Below are 21,022 nucleotides of genomic sequence, written 5' to 3'. Positions count from 1 at the left end.
TGGTTCTCAATGGTTCTCAAACTTTTGTTTTCAGTATTTTTATCCTATTAAAAATCATTGAAGATCTCTCCAAAGAGTTTTTGTTTATCTGGATTATATTTACAGACATTTACCATATTGAAAATAAAAACTATTTTTGAATTTGTAGACCTTCTAAAAGAGTTTCAGAGATCCCCAGGATTCTCTAGACCATACTTTGAGAACCACTGAGAAGTAATACTTTATTTTTCCAGAAATAATATAATCAAAATCCAAAATGTTGGGAGAATTTGGCTACAAACAAGCAATCAACCAAAAACAAAAATGGATCTACCAAATGAAATGTCAAAATTCAAATACTGAAGCTTAATAAACTTGACTCATTTAAAAGATCTCCTGAGCAGGCCTTCAAATGAAACCAATTTTTTTCTTAATTTGGACACAATCTAAACAAGCAGTTATTTCATTTCCCAGTTCACAAATAACAGAAAAATCAAAAATAACTCTTAAAAAAATACAAGAGTTTAGAAAAACATAGTTCTCTGTACCCATTTATTGTTAGGGCACATATCTACATATACAAAATATGTATATATATGCACCTTAATGACCTCTCCAACTCTTCATTTTAAAACCCAAGCACTTTTCTTGAACCACAACTTTATAAAAGTAGGACAGAGGATCAACATACTTGATGGAAAACATGGATCATCAGGATAAGTCTCTTTATCATATAAGAAGGGATGATAGCGAATGATTCCTTCAACCACACCTTCTCCTTCTACGTGGGACTTGAACTCAAAACTATCTGCTGCTGTATTTATATATAAAGTCTGCATGTCATCTTTGATCTCTCTAAGGTTGATAATCTTAGGTACCTTCCCTTTTTCAAACATAGAAATCTAGAACAAAAATAAACATTCAAATAAGTTTTAAATACAACTTAAATGTAAAAACTTTTTGCTTGTACCCAACTACAATATGGTAAGCCACAATTAAGGATGTTAAGCGAATATTTAATCATCTCAAAAAAGAAATTAAACTTTAGAAAAAGAAATTATATGCAATAGTGGAGGAAGCAAATTACAAGTGAACACAAATAACACAAAGCTGTATTTAATTCAAGGTAGTTCTACTAGTGATAAAAAGCAGTGATGACAATCATCATATTAGCAATTCAGACTTTGCTTGAAGACTTCCAGGGAGAACCAACTCACTACATTCTAAGGCAATCTTAAAGCTTTGAGGCCAGAAGCAGCAGAAGAAAACATGAAGAATAAAAGTACAGGAAGAAATGTTACTAAATGTTTTTCAAGGATTAACAGGAAAAAAAAATAAATAGTACCAGTGAGAGAGCACCTAACTCCCCTAGATGAGGTCAAATAATGAAGCCCAAACTACTTAGATTCTCAGATATGGGGAAAAAAAACAATAACAAAAACAAAAAACCTGGTAGATATGTGGCTGAGCCAGCATCAGTGACCTCTGAGGAGAAAAAATGCAATCTGGAAACTACAGCCAGTGAGCTTGATTTTATCCTAACAAAACGTGAAAATGCATTACAAAAGTGATGGTTAAGGAATACCTAGAATAATGAGATCACAAAAACCCAGACTGCATAACATCATCAAAAAATAAGTCAAAAACTTTATTTTCTTTATTTATAAGGTTAAATTACTGATCTATTATAATCAAAGAAATGTTGAAAATAAGATTTTTCAAAAACATGTGATAAACCTCTTATGTTAATTTTAGGGGCAAAATGAAGGGAAAAGAATTAGCCAATAAACCAAGTAAGTGGGTTTAAAACACACTGAATGGCAGTTAATCTTTAAGAGTAGTTATTAATATTTTAAAATCAATTTTTAAGATTCTCTGTAGTAGAATTATCCAAAGAAACTCCCATTTGACTCGGTATATATTAATTCATTGTGTTGATAATGTGTATCCAGTAGATGGACTATCAGCTATCACTGAGAAGAAGTAGATTTGTTCTGCTTATACTGACTAAAAAGAGCTTGAATAAATACTGCAAAGAGGAAAATCTAGGTTCAGTAGAAGGAAAAATTGTCATGGAAGGGATTCTTGGACTAGATAAACACTGATATTCAACTCTGAAATTCTGCGACTATGCAGGTCCTTGCAACATTTAAGATTCTGAGAATGACACCCTCCTAACAAATTATTTAGGTAAAAGAAAAAGGGAAAAAGAATTTCCCCATGTGTTTTTGTTATCTAGTCATCATGATCTAGAATAAGAGACCTTACAAACTGAAATACGTGGAATGTGTTTACATCTTACTTCCATATCAATGTTGTTGAACGGTCCAACTTCTTTTGTTGCAGCATTTGTTTCATTTCCTTTTGGTCCATGAATATAGTAATGATAAATATGTCTAGAATTGAGAACAACAACTTTATACTGAGTTATATGTAATTATTATTTTATTTTACAATTTTCTATAAAAAAGCAGTCATTACGATGTGAGTTTTACCTCACTTTTGTATAAACTGAATTACCACTCTTCAAACTGGGACAAACATCTGTTTTCCCAAATGCAGTATTCTAAAAACAATGAAATTGAAGTATATGTCCTGAAATTTTAGAACTTCTTCCTGCAATTATTTTCAAAACTAAAAGACAAATTGTCTCTTTCAAGATTAAAAGACAAAAAACTTAGTGAATTAAATACAGGGTAGGTATGCCCAGATTTTAATTACTGACAATTACTAGTCTTCCAAGTTTTGAATTGAGACTATTAATTAAATCTGGTGCCTCAGCTATTTTTAAAAATGCTCAGATAAAGCAATCATGTAGAACTGTCTATGACTAAATCTACTTCCTCCTTATAACTCTTCTTTAATGGTATGACAAAACAATGAGTGTACTCATGTATTTCAATTAATTTCAAAAAACATTAATTGAACAACTAAACTATATTTTTAATGGAATCAAGAATTCACATTTGGAAGGTAATTCTTTTAAGCAGATCAAAACATTAGTTTTTTGTAACCTAGAGGAGAAAATAATCTTTAATCACTCATAGCACAAAGTTGTAGTGATGTTAACTATTTCAGAGGGGTCAAGATTAAGATGAATGTTCTGATGATGTTGCTGGTGTGGTGTTCTATAACTAAAAAGAATTTCAGGAGGTCCTGACTTACCAAGGTCAAAATATCAGCTTGAGCCCAGGTTGGGACATGAAACCAGGACTCTTGAGATGGATGGTCTATCATATACACTAAAAGACCCAACTTAAGTTTTCAAAATTACTTTAATATTACATATACAAAGTCTTTTAATGAACGATACGTAATTTCATCAGAATCGGAGTCTGGCAACATCTATGACCCCTCTCATTGGTGGATAAATCCTAGACATTATCTGAAATACTAAAATGTTAAATAACTGGTTCAAAGATTACATAGGTAATACCAAAAGGGTTATTTTAATTTAGTCTTGCTAAGTCCAGCAATTTTCACGAAACCATTATACCATTATGCTTCTCACTAAAATTCTTAATGTATTTAATGCTCATCTGGCATTTCTCTAAAGAACTTTCAACAGGAAAAAAAAAATTTACTCCAAACCAAAATTTACCCATAAAAACAAATGTGGTTACAAATAAGCATCTGTATTATAAATGAATCTGTTTAGCACACAACAGAATCTACTATACATAAAAACATACTTTAGGAACTATTATAAAAAGATACATTACTACTTGTGTTAAGAAGAAAAAATACAATGGCCATCCTTAAAGACAAATTACATAGCACACTAAATCAAAGAAAGTTATTTACTATCTATTAAGTACATTTCTTTCCAATGGAATACTGTAAATTAAGGTGTAATTTAAAGAAAACTATGGTTCTAGTACAACAGTTATGCAAAACATCTAGGTATTTTGCACCTCCAAAATTTTATCATTTGGTGTAACACAATACACTTCTACTATAGTAGCATTTTGCTAAATCACATTATCTTGAGGCAAAAAAAAATTTTTCTAAAAGAAATAAATCTGAAATTCCCTAATAATAAGAGAAATAATGAAACAGAAAATGATTTGGTTGACAAGATGTATTTTATAGTCAACTTTTCAAAAATACATCCATTCAAAACAAACAACAAAAAAACACCAATTAAAATAGGGCCATTGCTTTTCAGGTACTTACTGGATTCTATTCTAATCAAATCACTTTATACAATGATTATTAAACTTGAACATTCTCCGTTCCAAGCCCTGTTCTTGACTTCCTTTGGTCTTAAAAGCATTCTCCTTCCTTCACTGGTGTCTTATCCTAAAACTTCCCTTAGCACCCAGAGTGTCCTCATCCTGCATATAATCTACTATTCCACAGTCTTATCCCTCTTCAAGACCCACTCCACTTTTCTCATTAGTGAGCTCCTGCAGGGGCTTCATTTTACAAAGGGACTGGTTTGCCTTCATCTTCTTCCTGGTACTATCCTTCCCAAATTTTATAATTTCCTTTTTTGTGCGTCTTACCATCCCTTCCAGTAGAATATGTAAACTCCTTGAGGGCAAGGATTTTTCTTCTTTTTTGTATGTATATGTTTCCCTGATATTTAGCACAGTACCAGCACTCAGTAAATATTTAGTAAATGCTTGTTTCCTTCCTATACCTTAAAATTTCATGTCTCCATTATTTCCTTCACACAAGGATACCTTTCAACACTGAGGATTCAAAACCTTTGAATAATTAGAAGACAAGTAAATGGGTTGTCATATAGCTTCTTCTACCCCTCCCAAAAAATTTATATGTATATGTATATATAAAAAACCTGATTGCCCACCTTTACAATGAACCTTCTCTAAATTTATCCAAATTGGTGCACGACAGTTTGACTGTCCATACCCAGCCTCATACTAAGGAGGATTTCACAGAACTTTTGTTCTACTCATATAGCCTTTGAAAACCAATGACTCCTGTCCTTCATATCTTAATACATTCAAGCAGGTGTTTAATGACTAAATCAAATCAAAGGATTTAAAGCCATTCATTCTTACAAAAAAATGTTCTCCAAGTTTTAACCCCTACACAATATATTTCCAAGTAAAACAGTAAAATGGACTTACGCCAATTGTCTTGTCCAAAGATGAAAATAATTTTTCAAATACTGTATATGTTCCGGTTGCACTCCTGTAATAACCACTGCAGTAAAGCTATCTTTTTCTCTCTCCTCAAGAATAAGACTGTGTAGAAATCTTTCATCATCATTTGTGATGTGAGAAGAGTCTGATGGCTAAAAAAGTTAATATAACATTAGATTGTGATATACCACAAAAAATAAAATTGAAATTATATGAACAGAAGGAAACATTGGTATAATCAATCAAAATTTATGCCTGAATGAAAACAAATCTGTGGCTATGTAGAAACCTGCACTGAGAAATGTGGCTAAGACACCAAATTAACTTCAGCCCACTGTCAATGGTTTAACACCAGAAAGTGATATAATTTTAATCAATGGAAATGACAGTTAAAAATAAGTATTGCTTTTGGAACTATGCTCAAAAAGTTATCAAACTGTACATACCCTTTGAACCAGCAGTGTTTCTACTGGGCTTATACCCCAAAGAGATACTAAAGAAAGGAAAGGGACCTGTATGTGCCAAAATGTTTGTGGCAGCCCTGTTTGTAGTGGCTAGAAGCTGGAAAATCAATGGATGCCCATCAATTGGAGAATGGTTGAGTAAACTGTGGTATATGAATGTTATGGAATATTATTGTTCTGTAAGGAATGACCAGTAGGATGAATACAGAGAGGATTGGCAAGACTTACATGAACTGATGCTAAGTGAAACGAGCAGAACCAGGAGATCATTATATACCTCAACAACAATACTGTTTGAGGATGTATCCTGATGGAAGTGGATCTCTTCGATAAAGAGAGCTTTAATTGATCAAAGATGGACAGAAGCAGCTACACCCAAAGAAAGAACACTAGGAAATGAATATAAACTGCTTGCATTTTTGTTTTTCTTCCCGGGTTATTTATACCCTCTGAATTCAATTCTCCCTGTGCAACAAGAAAACTGTTCGGTTCTGCACACATATATTGCATCTAGGATATACTGTAACCTATTCAACATGTAAAGGACTGCTTGCCATCTAGGGGAGGGGGTGGAGGGAGGGAGGGGAAAAATCGGAACAGAAGTGAATGCAAGTGATAATGCTGTAAAAAATTACCCTGGCATGGATTCTATCAATAAAAAGTTATTTTTAAAAAAAAAGAGAGAGAAAATTGCCATAAAGTTGTGACAAAAAAGATAATCTTGACACAATAATGCAGGAAATAATCCTAGAAAACTGTCCTGGAATGATAGAACATGAGAAGAAAATAGAAATAGAAAAAATATACCAATCACCATCTCAAAGGGATCATTTGTGAAAAACACACACAAAAAAATATTACATTTCAAAACCCACAGATCAAAGAGTAAATTTTAAAAGAAAAAAGAAAAAAATCAAATATGCTAGAGCTACCATTCAAATTATACAAGACTTATCAGCAGCTACAATAAAAGATTGCAGGTCTTGGAATCATATCTCCAGATAAGCAAAAGAACTAGGACTACAGCCAAGAGTCTCATATCCAACAAAATTATATATAACTTTCAATGAGAAAAAACAGATATTCAACAAACTTGCAGATTTTCAGGACTTTCTATCAACCAAACATGAATTTAGCAGAATATTTAACATATAAGAGTAAATATCAAAGAGAAATTTCAAGGAGCTCAACATGGTTAAACTATTTAAACATCAACAACAACAACAACAACAACAACAAAAAAAAAAAAAAAAAAAAAGTATTGCTAACGGCTTTGCTCCTAAATACTAAGGACCATGAGAACACTTGCCTCATGTTCTTTGAGAGCAAGGACTTTCTATTTATATCTCTAGCACTCAAAGTGATTTGCACATATTAAGTGCTTAGTAATAAATGTTTCATTTATTCATATCAGTACATGAGAAAGAAGTCCTATCCAGAGATTATCAGGGTAATAAACTCAAGCAACAACTTGCTATTAAGTTGAATTAGCTCAACAGTGAATCAATACTAGAAGGCATATAGTGGAAAACAAATGGGTAAATAATTCCTTCAATAGATTCCCCAATTATCAAAACTGGGGTGGGGGTGGGGCAAACCCCAAGTCATTATGATGAAGCTAAGACAGAAGGCAGACAACACACCAAGCTTGGCTAAAAATAATTTTTTCCAATTCAAATCATCTTGGCAAAAAATCCCTAACACCCCATTATTTCTAAAACTACTTTAAAAAAAATTATACGTTCCACATATAAAATTTGGCCATAGAGTAGTCATAATACACACAGACTATAATAAATACATGGAACAAAGGGCAACTAGGTGGTGCAGTGAATAGAGCACCAGCCCTGAAGTCAGGACCTGAGTTCAAATCCAGATTCAGATACTTAACACTTCCTAGCTATGTAACCCTAGGCAAGTCACATAACCCCAATTGCCTCAGCAAAAAATAAATAAATAAAAATACATGGAACAAATCTGTCTATATACTTTATTTGCAATTATAAAACAGAAACTTTAAGATTATTTAACGTTCTGTAAAATGAGGGTGGTCCTGATATATAACATAAAGCAAAATACAAAACAATCTACTGGAAAAAAATGAGAGGTATGAACAATGTTCTAATAACAAATATCTACCAGTAAATTGAGGTGATGAAACTATACTGGACAAGCTCATAGGATTATTTTATTTAGAACTGGTCTAACCATATTCATTTTGAGATAAGGATAAGATATAGAGATAACATAGTCATATAGGCAGCAAATAGTAGGGCTGGGGTTGTAGAGGGTCAGTACTGAATACGTCCATGTATAGAAGAGCGTGGTTCAAGTGTTACTTGGTAACTGTTCTCTGTAAGGGTGAGCAATTCAAAAGATTGGTTCACCATCTCCTTTAACAATGAATGAAAGACATACTGGAGGTAAATTTAGAATAATCTTGATGGAGAATGCATGTGACAGGAACAAGGCATTACTATTTACAACTCTGTTTTGACAAATAACCTATTATTAATAGTTACTGTTATTTATGACCCCGTTATTGCTAGTTAAAGTGGAACTGAAATGTCGAAGTATGGTTTATAATTAACCCTGGAATGTACAGTGTCACCTGGAGGTAACTGGTGTTAATCCAAAACTAGCTTAAAGAGTATATAAATTCTGGCTCTCAGATTAATTATACAAGGATTGCAAAACAAATCTTTTGCCTGGCTTCGGATATTCGATTCAGATTCACACTTTTGGTATACACTGGAGCTGGACTCTGACAGGGGATTATAACCAAAATTTTCTAATTTGTTATACATCATTCTTTCCACTGTTCCATGCTACTGTAGCACTTTTAAAGTCTAATAAGTAAATATAATTACACTCTTTTGACATTTTCAAATCAGAAACATTCAGATATAATACCATTATATAATGCAATTCATTTTATGCATTGCAAGTGTGTGTGTATGAATGTATGTCTAGAGAAAGGGTATTAAGAAAACTGAAAGTCTAAAAGTAAAAAAATGTTCCTGGGTCTCCCTATATACATCAGACTAGAGAAGTTATGAGTCCACTCTTTATTTTCTCTTTGGGCATTGGGACATTATATAAAGTGTTTCTGTGGTACTGATCAATAATTTCTGATCCTGCTAATAAGTGACAATATTGGTACCTTATGGTAGAAATTAAATTTGTAAGGAAAAAGCTCAGGAGAAAGAATACATTTCATACAAAATAGACTGTACCTTCCGGTTTCTAATATATCCACTATAAATTGATTCTTTATTTTTCTCCTTCTTTTCAAAATCCTCTTTAGAGAGTAAAAGCTCATGAACATCTTGAGAATCTGAAGGTTTGCTAATCATCTGTTGAGAATTAAAGAGAATTTATTAATATCTTTTCATAGAAAAAGCCAATTTAGAGTTAAAATACTAAATCTTTTTACTTACTCTAGCTGATTGTCCAACAAAGAAAACAGCTTGCTTGCCACCAACACCAAAATATGAAATATCACTATTTAAACTACGAGGCACTGGTAACGGACGTACATATCCTGAATGATCACTGAAATAGAAGATTGCATTAGTAGTGTGTTTGAACAACATACTTATTGCTAAAGTATGAGCTCTTAAATTTTATATCTAACATTCCTTAATTTGGAACAAAAGTTCTATCTGAAGACAGCATAAGACTAAACATCATCTAGTCTCTTACTCAAGTCTTGACTTCTTCCCCACTCTCTTTAGACCATTAAAAATGAAATGTCATCTGCCCAATGATTTTCTTTATACTATGCAGGAGGAAATTCCTTTTTTTTTTTTTTAATTTTTTATTTAATAATTACTTTATATTGACACTCGTTTCTGTTCCGATTTTTTTTTCCCCTCCCTCCCTCCACCCCCTCCCCTAGATGGCAAGCAGTCCTTTATATGTTGGATATGTTGCAGTATATCCTAGATACAATATATGTTTGCAGAACCGAACGGTTCTCTTGTTGCTTAGGGAGAATTGGATTCAGAAGGTATAAATAACCCGGGAAGAAAAACAAAAATGCAGATAGTTTACATTCATTTCCCAGTGTTCTTTCTTTGGGTGTAGCTGCTTTTGTCCGTCATTTATCAATTGAAACTCAGGTCTCTTTGTCAAAGAAATCCACTTCCATCAAAATATGTCCTCATACAACATCGTTGTCGAAGTGTATAATGATCTCCTGGTTCTATGCAGGAGGAAATTCTACGACATCTCAGTGATAATGTATTAGTGTCATGCATATCTTATTAAAATCTAGTACCCTTCTATTTGCTTACCATATATTTAGAGGAGGAAAGAACTTACTAAAGCAACATTTCTTTGTATTTGAAAAAAATTATTAACCTTCAATTATCACATTTCCAGAAATATAGAGCTGAGATGAGAACAATAGAATACTAATATAACTGAACCATCTCTGATATTAAAAAAAAAAAAAAAACCCACTACAAAGAATCCTTGCAGTACCAACACCAAGCTTGTTGTTGGCAAAGAAAGCAGCTTATCACTTGCAAAACTGTCAACAAGCAACATTTCTTTTAATCTCAATGATGTTCTTTTACTACCAAGTTTCAGACCAGGTGAAGTATTAAAAGTACCAAGAAAATAAGAAAGAAGGGGAAAAAAAAAAACAAGAAAAACTAGAAGAAAATTAAATGTGACTAGGGTGATTTAGAATCAGATTCCTTAAGACAGTGGTGAGGGGTAAAAGGAGAGGAGGAAGAAGGAAAGGATGAAAACTGTAAGTTTTCCCAAGTCTTTTATGACAATCAAATGTGATAATATTTGTAAAGCACTTAGAATAGTGCCTCATACATATAGTAGGCTCTTAAGAAGTAATTGTTTCCCATTTTCTTACTCTACAATATTCTATCTCATACTGATCTCCATATACTTTGTATTACTCAAATAAAGATGAAAAAAGTCTTGAGAATAAAAGCTTTTAACTGGACTAGTTTAATATTGGGGGCTAAAATTTTAAGATGGCATTTTAATCTTGCTAATCCTATTAAGACTTACAATTGGGAAAAATAGAAATGAAGATCACCAACATCAAGCATTTAGTTAAAAAATACTCAGTAGAAATATTAAAAGACTTCAGAATTCTTCAATATTACTTGTACCAATTCAAATTCCGAATTAAATATTTCAGTTGGAAGAAATATCAGCACCCATTCTAATTCAATTCATTCCTGAAAAATAATCCATGCTACACAATAAACCCAATGAATGGCCATCCAGTATCTTCTGGAGACTTCCAATGAACACTACTACCTCCTGAGTTATTGCATTCCATTTTTTAGGGGGAGGTTTATGATAAATAGGAGTGGGGATGGATTAAAAAAAAAGAATGCAAAGGATCAATAAAACCTTCTTAAAGATGAAAAAAGAATAAAATGGTTAAGATTCACATAGGAAGATAAAAAACCAGAAGAGTTTTGATTAGCTCCAGAAAAGGAAATCCTTACAAGTAAAACCTCTGATTTGGGACTTCCGGTTAAGATGGCGGAGAGGAGGCTCACAGTTGCATAAGCTCCGCGCTTTCTCTCACTATCCACTTCATTACAAGCCTCTGAATCAATGCTTGACTGAAAAAAACCCACAAATAGTTACCAAGAGAAGCCATCCTTGAGATCCGCCAAGAAAGGTCTGTCTTTACTGGAGGGCTGGGGCGGTTTTAGATCGGGCGCAGGCTGAGGGCAGCGGCAGTGAGAGCACGGGAGCAGACTGGAGAGGGGGTGGGGAGTGATCATAGCCGTCTCTGCGGGGAGAGCTTCCCTACAGGTTTGGAACCTGCAGCAAGTCAACAGCCCAGCAGAGAAGCTAAAAACACCGGGGCTGAAGAACACAACCACAAACAGCTGGAGTCTCTCAGGACCTGGCCGCCCCCCTTCCCCCCCCTCAGTGACTCAGCACGCTTTGGGATCTCAGAGCGCAGGCGCAGCACAGTCCTGCTAGTGCCTCACTGCTGCCCCCTGCAGTCTGTAGAGGAAGCTCGGTAACACACCCAGCCCCCCCCCCCCCAAAGAAAGACTCCAGTTTTTTCTGTTTTTCTTTGGTAGTTTATCTCTGATTAATAGACAGAATGAGCAAGAAGCTGAAGAGGACTTTAACCCTTGACAGCTTCTATACAGATAGAGAGCAGACTCTAAATCCTGAGGAGACTAAAAACAGGCAGTCCCCAGGTGATTCCCCAAAGGAGGAGACCATCTGTTCCTCAGCACAGATGAACCTCATAGAAGTGATTAAAAAGGCTCTCACAAGGGAGCTAGAAGAAAAATGGGGAAAGCAGAGTGAGGCTTGGCAAAAGGAGAGAGAGGCTTGGGAAAAGGAGAGGGAGGCTTGGCAAAAGAGCCTGGAGAAAGTTAAAGAGAGAGTGGATAAAGAAGTAAAATCCTTGAAAAATAGGATTACTGAACTGGAAACAGAAAACAGCTCTCTAAAAAACAAAATTGGCGAAATGGAAAAAAATTCCACAGAACAAAAGAACTCAATTGGACAATTAGAGAAAGATTTTAAAAAAGTGAGTGAAGAGAATACCTCACTGAAAATCAGAATTGAACAAGTGGAATTGAATGACTCGAGGAGACAAGAAGAATCAGTCAAGCAAATCCAAAAAAATCAAACAATGGAGAAAAATGTGAAATACCTTCTGGGGAAGACAACAGACCTGGAAAACAGATCCAGGAGAGACAATCTGAGAATCATTGGACTCCCAGAAAAACATGATGAAAAAAAGAGCCTGGACACTGTCTTCCAGGAAATTATCAAAGAGAACTGCCCAGAAGTCATAGGAACAGAGGAAAAAATAAACATTGAAAGGATTCATCGATCACCCACTGAAAGGGATCCTAAAATCAAAACACCAAGGAATATAGTGGCCAAATGCCAGAACCCTCAGGTGAAAGAAAAAATATTGCAAGCGGCTAGAAAAACCCAATTCAAGTATCAAGGAGCCACAATAAGGATCACCCAGGATCTGGCAGCATCCACATTAAAAGATCGAAGGGCCTGGAATATGATATTCCGAAAGGCTAAGGAACTTGGTATGCAACCAAAAATAACTTACCCAGCGAGAATGAGCATCTTTTTCCAGGGAAGAAGATGGACATTCAACGAAGTAAGCGAATTTCATCTATTTCTGATGAAAAAACCAGAACTTAACAAAAAGTTTGATCTACAAATATAGAACTCAAGAGAAATCTAAAAAGGTAAAGATTAATCTTGGGAACTATATTTTGACTATATAGATGTATAAAGAATACATGTATACCTTGTTCTAGAAATTGATGTGGAAAGGACATTGTACCAGAAAAAGGGTAAAGTGGGGGTAGTACATCTCATGAAGAGGCATAGGAAACCTATTATATCTGAGAGAAAGAATGGAGGGGGATGAATATAGTGGGTATCTTACTGCCTTCAGAATTGGCTTTAAGTGAAAAATCTTAAGACATATTCAATCTATGGTGAAACTTCTCCCATCTCATTGAAAAGTGAGAAGGGAAAAGTGGAAGGGAAGGAATAAGCTAAGCGGAAGGGAATACGGGAACTGGGAGGGAAAGGGGTAAGATAGGGGGAGGAACTCTAAGGCGGGGGGAGGGACACTAAAAAGGGAGGGCTGTGAGAAGCAAGGGGTGCTCACAAGCTTAATACTTGGAAGGGGGGGAAAGGGGAAAGAAGGGAGGAAAGCATAAACCGGGGTTAACAAGATGGCAAGTAATACAGAATTGGTCATTCTAACCATAAACGTGAACGGGGTAAACTCCCCCATAAAGAGGAAGCGGTTAGCAGAATGGATTAAAAGCCAGAATCCTACAATATGTTGTTTACAGGAAACACACCTGAAGCGGGGAGATACATGCAGGTTAAAGGTAAAAGGTTGGAGCAAAATCTACTATGCTTCAGGTGAAGTCAAAAAAGCAGGGGTAGCCATCCTGATCTCAGATCAAGCTAAAGCAAAAATTGACCTAATTAAAAGAGATAAGGAAGGACACTATATCTTGCTAAAGGGTAGCATGGATAATGAAGCACTATCTATATTAAACATATATGCACCAAGTGGGGTAGCATCTAAATTCTTAAAAGAGAAACTAAGAGAGCTGCAAGAAGAAATAGACAGTAAAACTATAATAGTGGGAGATCTTAACCTTGCACTCTCAGAATTAGATAAATCAAACCAGAAAATAAATAAGAAAGAAGTCAAAGAGGTAAACAGAATACTAGAAAAGCTAGATATGATAGATCTCTGGAGAAAATGTAATGGAGACAGAAAGGAATACACTTTCTTTTCAGCAGTTCATGGAACCTATACAAAAATTGACCATATATTAGGACATAAAAACCTCAAACTCAAATGTAGTAAGGCAGAAATAGTAAATGCATCCTTTTCAGACCACGATGCAATGAAAATTACATTCAACAAAAAAGCAGGGGGAAGTAGACCAAAAAATAATTGGAAACTAAATAATCTCATACTAAAGAATGATTGGGTAAAACAGCAAATCATAGACATAATTAATAACTTCACCCAAGAAAACGATAATAATGAGACATCATACCAAAATGTATGGGATGCAGCCAAAGCGGTAATAAGGGGAAATTTCATATCTCTAGAGGCCTATTTGTATAAAATAGAGAAAGAGAAGGTCAATGAATTGGGTTTGCAATTAAAAATGCTAGAAAAGGAACAAATTAAAAACCCCCAGTCAAACACTAAACTTGAAATTCTAAAAGTAAAAGGTGAGATCAATAAAATTGAAAGTAAAAAAACTATTGAATTGATTAATAAAACTAAGAGTTGGTTCTATGAAAAAACCAACAAAATAGACAAACCCTTAGTAAATCTGATTAAAAAAAGGAAAGAGGAAAATCAAATTGTTAGTCTTAAAAATGAAAAGGGAGAACTCACCACTAACGAAGAGGAAATTAGAGCAATAATTAGGAGTTACTTTGCCCAACTTTATGCCAATAAATTCGACAACTTAAATGAAATAGAAAAATACCTCCAAAAATACAGCTTGCCCAAACTAACAGAGGAAGAAGTAAATATCCTAAACAGTCCCATCTCAGAAAAAGAAATAGAACAAACTATCAATCAACTCCCTAAGAAAAAATCCCCAGGACCAGATGGATTTACATGTGAATTCTACCAAACATTTAAAGAACAATTAACTCCAATGTTATATAAACTATTTGAAAAAATAGGGATTGAAGGAGTCCTACCAAACTCCTTTTATGACACAGATATGGTACTGATACCTAAACCAGGTAGGCTGAAAACAGAGAAAGAAAATTATAGACCAATCTCCCTAATGAATATTGATGCTAAAATCTTAAATAAAATATTAGCAAAAAGATTACAGAAAATTGTCACCAGGATAATACACTATGACCAAGTAGGATTTATACCAGGAATGCAGGGCTGGTTCAATATTAGGAAAACTATTAACATAATTGACTATATCAATAACCAAACAAACAAAAACCACATGATCATCTCAATAGATGCAGAAAAAGCATTTGATAAAATCCAACATCCATTCCTAATAAAAACACTTGAGAGCATAGGAATAAATGGACTTTTCCTTAAAATAGTCAGGAGCATATATTTAAAACCATCAGTAAGCATCATATGCAATGGGGAAAAACTGGAACCTTTCCCAGTAAGATCTGGAGTGAAGCAAGGTTGCCCACTATCACCATTATTATTTAATATCGTATTAGAAACACTAGCCTCGGCAATAAGAGTCGAGAAAGATATAAAAGGAATTAGAGTAGGCAATGAGGAAACCAAACTATCACTCTTTGCAGATGATATGATGGTATACCTAGAGAACCCCAGAGATTCTACCAAAAAGCTATTGGAAATAATTCATAATTTTAGCAAAGTAGCTGGCTACAAAATAAATCCCCATAAATCCTCAGCATTTTTATACATCACCAACAAAATCCAACAGCAAGAGATACAAAGAGAAATTCCATTCAGAATAACTGTTGATACCATAAAATATTTGGGAATCTATCTACCAAAGGAAAGTCAGGAATTATATGAGCAAAATTATAAAAAAGTCTCCACACAAATAAAGTCAGACTTAAATAATTGGAAAAATATTAAGTGCTCTTGGATCGGCCGAGCGAACATAATAAAGATGACAATACTCCCTAAACTAATCTATTTATTTAGTGCTATACCAATCAGACTTCCAAGAAAATATTTTATTGATCTAGAAAAAATAACAACAAAATTCATATGGAACAATAAAAAGTCGAGAATCTCAAGGGAATTAATGAAAAAAAAATCAAATGAAGGTGGCCTAGCTGTACCTGATCTAAAATTATATTATAAAGCAGCAGTCACCAAAACCATTTGGTATTGGCTAAGAAATAGATTAGTGGATCAGTGGAAAAGGCTAGGCTCACAAGACAGAATAGTCAACTATAGCAATCTAGTGTTTGACAAACCCAAAGCCCCTAACTTCTGGGAAAAGAATTCATTATTTGATAAAAACTGCTGGGATAATTGGAAATTAGTATGGCAGAAATTAGGCATGGACCCACACTTAACACCATATACCAAGATAAGATCAAAATGGGTCTATGACCTAGGCATAAAGAACGAGACTATAAATAAATTAGAGGAACATAGAATAGTTTATCTCTCAGACTTGTGGAGGAGAAAGAAATTTGTGACCAAAGATGAACTAGAGACCATTACTGATCACAGAATAGAAAATTTCGATTACATCAAATTAAAAAGCCTTTGTACAAATAAAACTAATGCAAACAAGATTAGAAGGGAAGCAACAAACTGGGAAAACATTTTCACAGTTAAAGGTTCTGATAAAGGCCTCATTTCCAAAATATATAGAGAACTGACTCAAATTTATAAGAAATCAAGCCATTCTCCAATTGATAAATGGTCAAAGGATATGAACAGACAATTTTCAGAGGATGAGATTGAAACTATTACCACTCATATGAAAGAGTGTTCCAAATCATTATTGATCAGAGAAATGCAAATTAAGACAACTCTGAGATACCACTACACACCTGTCAGATTGGCTAAGATGACAGGAAAAAATAATGATGAATGTTGGAGGGGATGCGGGAAAACTGGGACACTAATGCATTGTTGGTGGAGTTGTGAACGGATCCAACCATTCTGGAGAGCAATCTGGAATTATGCCCAAAAAATTATCAAAATGTGCATATCCTTTGATCCAGCAGTGTTTCTATTGGGCTTATATCCCAAAGAAATACTAAAGAAGGGAAAGGGACCTGTATGTGCCAAAATGTTTGTAGCAGCCCTGTTTGTAGTGGCTAGAAACTGGAAAATGAATGGATGCCCATCAATTGGAGAATGGCTGGGTAAATTGTGGTATATGAATGTTATGGAATATTATTGTTCTGTAAGAAATGACCAGCAGGATGAATACAGAGAGGCTTGGAGAGACCTACATGAACTGATGCTAAGTGAAATGAGCAGAACCAGGAGATCATTATACACTTCGACAACGATATTGTATGAGAACATATTTTGATGGAAGTGGATTTCTTTGACAAAGAGACCTGAGTTTCAATTGATAAATGACGGACAAAAGCAGCTACACCCAAAGAAAGAACACTGGGAAACGAATGTGAACTATCTGCATTTTTGTTTCTCTTCCCGGATTATTTATACCTTCTGAATCCAATTCTCCCTACACAACAAGAGAACTGTTCGGTTCTGCAAACATATATTGTATCTAGGATATACTGCAACATATCCAACATATAAAGGACTGCTTGCCATCTAGGGGAGGGGGTGGAGGGAGGGAGGGGAAAAAAAATCGGAACAGAAATGAGTGTAAATATAATGTAATTATTAAATAAAAAAATTAAAAAAAAAAAAAAAAACCTCTGATTTGTTAAAGTAGGAGTATTCGATTCTATTCAATTCAAAATATTCAATTAAATTCCAACATTTATTTTCTGCCTAATATATATGTTAAGTTCAATCATTTTTTCCATTCTTTGAGGGATCTGTGAACTCATTAATATAAGTACTCCTTCTAATAATGCAACAACCTATATCTTTTCATGTTAGGTGACCCAGTCATATTCTCCCCAATGAATGCTTCCACTAACATGTTGAGGACCTTCTACTTGTTCTTACATTGCATAGAAACCAAAGGAGCATGGGGGTTGACCATAGATAGGTTGTCCATCATTTCTCTCATATGACTGGGCCCCACCTTATTTTCTGGTCATCAATTTCTCGGGCATTCTTTCTGCCATTTATCTAACTACAGAATTAGCACAAATATCTTGAAAAAAAAAAAAACTATGGTGAGACAGAGAAAGCCTGGCCCAGAGCAGGGCAGAAAAATCTAGCTATTCTTTCTTTGGGAAACTGTATAATGATAATAATGACCTCAAAGCTCCTTCAAGGAAAAAAAGCAAATCTTTTTAACAACAATATTCTTCTAATTACATAGTCACCCAAAAAAAAAAAAAAAAACCAATGGTGCTAGGCCACAAATAATTAAACTTTAGGTAATCCAAAGGACAATATAGTCATATTGTCAACACAGTCAATATGTGATCAGGTTGCAACATATTATTCTCCAAGGATAGCACAAGAAAAATGGCATAAAACAATGTCACATTCTAGGTAATAAGAAACCAATGATCTCTGTCCTTGACAAAACTCAGACCTCTCATAATCTAGGGAATACATACTTATTCCAAACAATAAAAGGAAATGCCAAAGACAGCTCAAAAAAAAAAGTCAAGATAATAAAGATATTTAATACTTTCAACTCTTGATTACTCCAGGCATACCAAACAAGAAATTCTACATCTCTAATATTTGCTGGCATCATATTTTCCTGTTTTATACATCTGTAACATTTAGATTACTTTCTGCCAAATTATTTTAAAATCAAGTCCATTATCCATTTTTAAATAATATAAATACTTTATATGGTACAATGGTACCCAAAAACCAATGATAAGTAATATTAATAGTGATTATCAACTATAAGGAAATAAAGGATATTTCATGCTGCTAAATAATATTTTAATTACAATTTATTACATTCCTTTACTTAAAATTCTTTTGTAACTTGCCATTGCTAAATACATAATCTCTTATATCTAGTTATTCAAGACACTACACAATCTGGCTCCAAACCATCTTTCCAATCTTATTGATATTACTTTCGCCTTTATGTACTCTACTGTCAAAGTGAAGGAAGGGCTCACTGTCATGTATTCTTATTCTGACCACTTCTCCGTGCCATTTCTTATACCATTCTTTCCTGGCTAAGATGGATGGAGGCACCCCCCCTAACCTCTATGTCTTGTAACATAATTTTCTGTGTCTTTTGACATGTCTTTCTTTCTTCCAGCTATTATAATTCTGTATCCAACTCTCCCCAGATGACAATGATCTATCACATCTTAAAATTTTCATATCACTTTTTGTAGTCTCTTCTTTTATACTTATCCATTCTCCTTTATATCACAATTATTTATGCAGTATCTCTCCTCCCCCACCCTAAATGAAGTATGTCATATCTGTCAGGCTCTGTACCCTATCTATTACTGCAAAACCATCAAAAGGTCTTATATAAAGTATTTCATATCTGATTAATCAAAAATCAATTGAAGTCAATATTAATCTCAATTTATACCTCCTCTAATAGTTATGCCCTATTTAAAAGAATAGAGAAGTATACTTTCACTTCAGATATCAAGTAGGTTGGGCTAGTCCTACATACCCAAGCTTAAAAGCCTAAAGATATTCTCAGTTCATCCATTTTAACAAATTGCTGAAAGGTCTTGGCATTATTTAAGTACAGACTTTGCTTTTGATCTGATCTGTTACCAGTTTTTCTGACTCATTTTGTCCTTAAGTTTTAGACTGTAGATTGCAAGGTTTCCTTCTCTTAAACTGCTCTGGTAAGGTATAGAGACATTCTTTTTACTTTAAGTACTTCTCAGACTTTCTGTTAAAAACATACCATCTATTTCATTCTTGATTTGAGTGGATTCACTTTCCTTCTGATCTTTTTTTGTATCCTCTTCCTATCCCAATTATTTGGCCACACTGGCCTGAATTGGACTCATAGTATACCATAAAATCTCAGTGAACAGCACCAAAATCCAAATTACAATTTAGCTCTTTGACAGATTAGAACAAATAGAACACTGCTAGATTTACAGACCAATGTGACCCTAAATATATAGGAAAGTACCAATAAATGTCTCCAAATGTTTAATTTCAATAATATTTTTCCTCAAGAATTCACACTGCAATAAAACAGAAGCATTAAAAAAAAGTACACATATAGTATGAGTTCTTATCTGACTTCTTGTAATGATCTAAAAAGAAATCAAATGAAAAAAAATTTTTTTCTAGTGCTTTTAAACATATTTCCATATTTGTCATGTTGTGCAAAGAAAATCTGACCAAAATTGGAAAAACCTAGAGAAAGAAAAGATGAAAATACTATGCTTTAATCCACATTCAGTCTTCATAGTTCTCTCTCTGGATGCAAACAGCATTTTCTACCCCAAATCTATTTGAATTGTCTTGGATCAGCACATTGCTGAGAAGAACTAAGTCCATAATAACTGATGATCACATAATTTTGCTGTTATTGTGTTCAATGTTCTGGTACTGCTCACTTCACTCAACATCAGTTATTGTAAATCTTCCCAGGCTTTTCTAAATCAGCCTGCTCCTCATTTCTTACAGAACAATAATATTCCATTACAAATAAAAAATATCTAAATAAAACTAGTTACAACCCCATGTTAGAATTATGAGTCAGTCTTTCTTCTCAACAGTTTTCATCCTCTATACTGTAACCTATTCAACATGTAAAGGACTGCTTGCCATCTGGGGGAGGGGGTGGAGGGAGGGAGGGGAAAAATTGGAACAGAAGTGAATGCAAGGGATAATGCTATAAAAAATTATCCTGGCATGGGTTCTATCAATAAAAAGTTATTTAAAAAAAAAATTTTCATCCTCAAAATATATCACGTACAGTGGAAAAGAAGAATGAACATATAACTAGAGGCGCCAAGCCAAAATCCCACCTTTGGGATTAACATTGAGATTAACATTTTATCATTTCACACCAACAATGTGGTGGAATTGTGAACACATCCAGCCATTCTGGAGAGCAATTTGGAACTATGCTCAAAAAGTTATCAAACTGTGCACACCCTTTGATCCAGCAGTGTTTCTACTGGGCTTATACCCCAAAGAGATACTAAAGAAGGGAAAGGGACCTGTATGTGCCAAAATGTTTGTGGCAGCCCTGTTTGTAGTGGCTAGAAGCTGGAAAATGAATGGATGCCTATCAATTGGAGAATGGTTGAGTAAACTGTGGCATATGAATGTTATGGAATATTATTGTTCTGTAAGGAATGACCAGCAGGATGAATACAGAG

At 34.2% G+C, this 21,022-nt stretch overlaps 1 protein-coding gene across 3 annotated transcripts in view; it reads right to left on the bottom strand.

Annotated features, from left to right (window-relative positions):
• SMCHD1 (structural maintenance of chromosomes flexible hinge domain containing 1) overlaps positions 1-21,022 on the bottom strand; it is a 259,470-nt gene that overhangs the window by 207,368 nt on the left and 31,080 nt on the right. For all 3 annotated transcript variants that reach the window (XM_051970385.1, XM_051970387.1, XM_051970386.1), the window contains exons 6-10: positions 8,998-9,112; positions 8,794-8,913; positions 5,079-5,245; positions 2,282-2,375; positions 671-881 (exon numbers count right to left, since the gene is read on the bottom strand). In XM_051970385.1, coding sequence (XP_051826345.1) covers positions 671-881; positions 2,282-2,375; positions 5,079-5,245; positions 8,794-8,913; positions 8,998-9,112 — 707 coding nt within the window. The remainder of the gene's footprint in view (positions 1-670; positions 882-2,281; positions 2,376-5,078; positions 5,246-8,793; positions 8,914-8,997; positions 9,113-21,022) is intronic.

Source organism: Antechinus flavipes, chromosome 1, assembly GCF_016432865.1.
Source record: "Antechinus flavipes isolate AdamAnt ecotype Samford, QLD, Australia chromosome 1, AdamAnt_v2, whole genome shotgun sequence".
NCBI classification, from domain to species: domain Eukaryota; kingdom Metazoa; phylum Chordata; class Mammalia; order Dasyuromorphia; family Dasyuridae; genus Antechinus; species Antechinus flavipes.
This window is presented reverse-complemented; position numbering and strand designations above follow the sequence as displayed.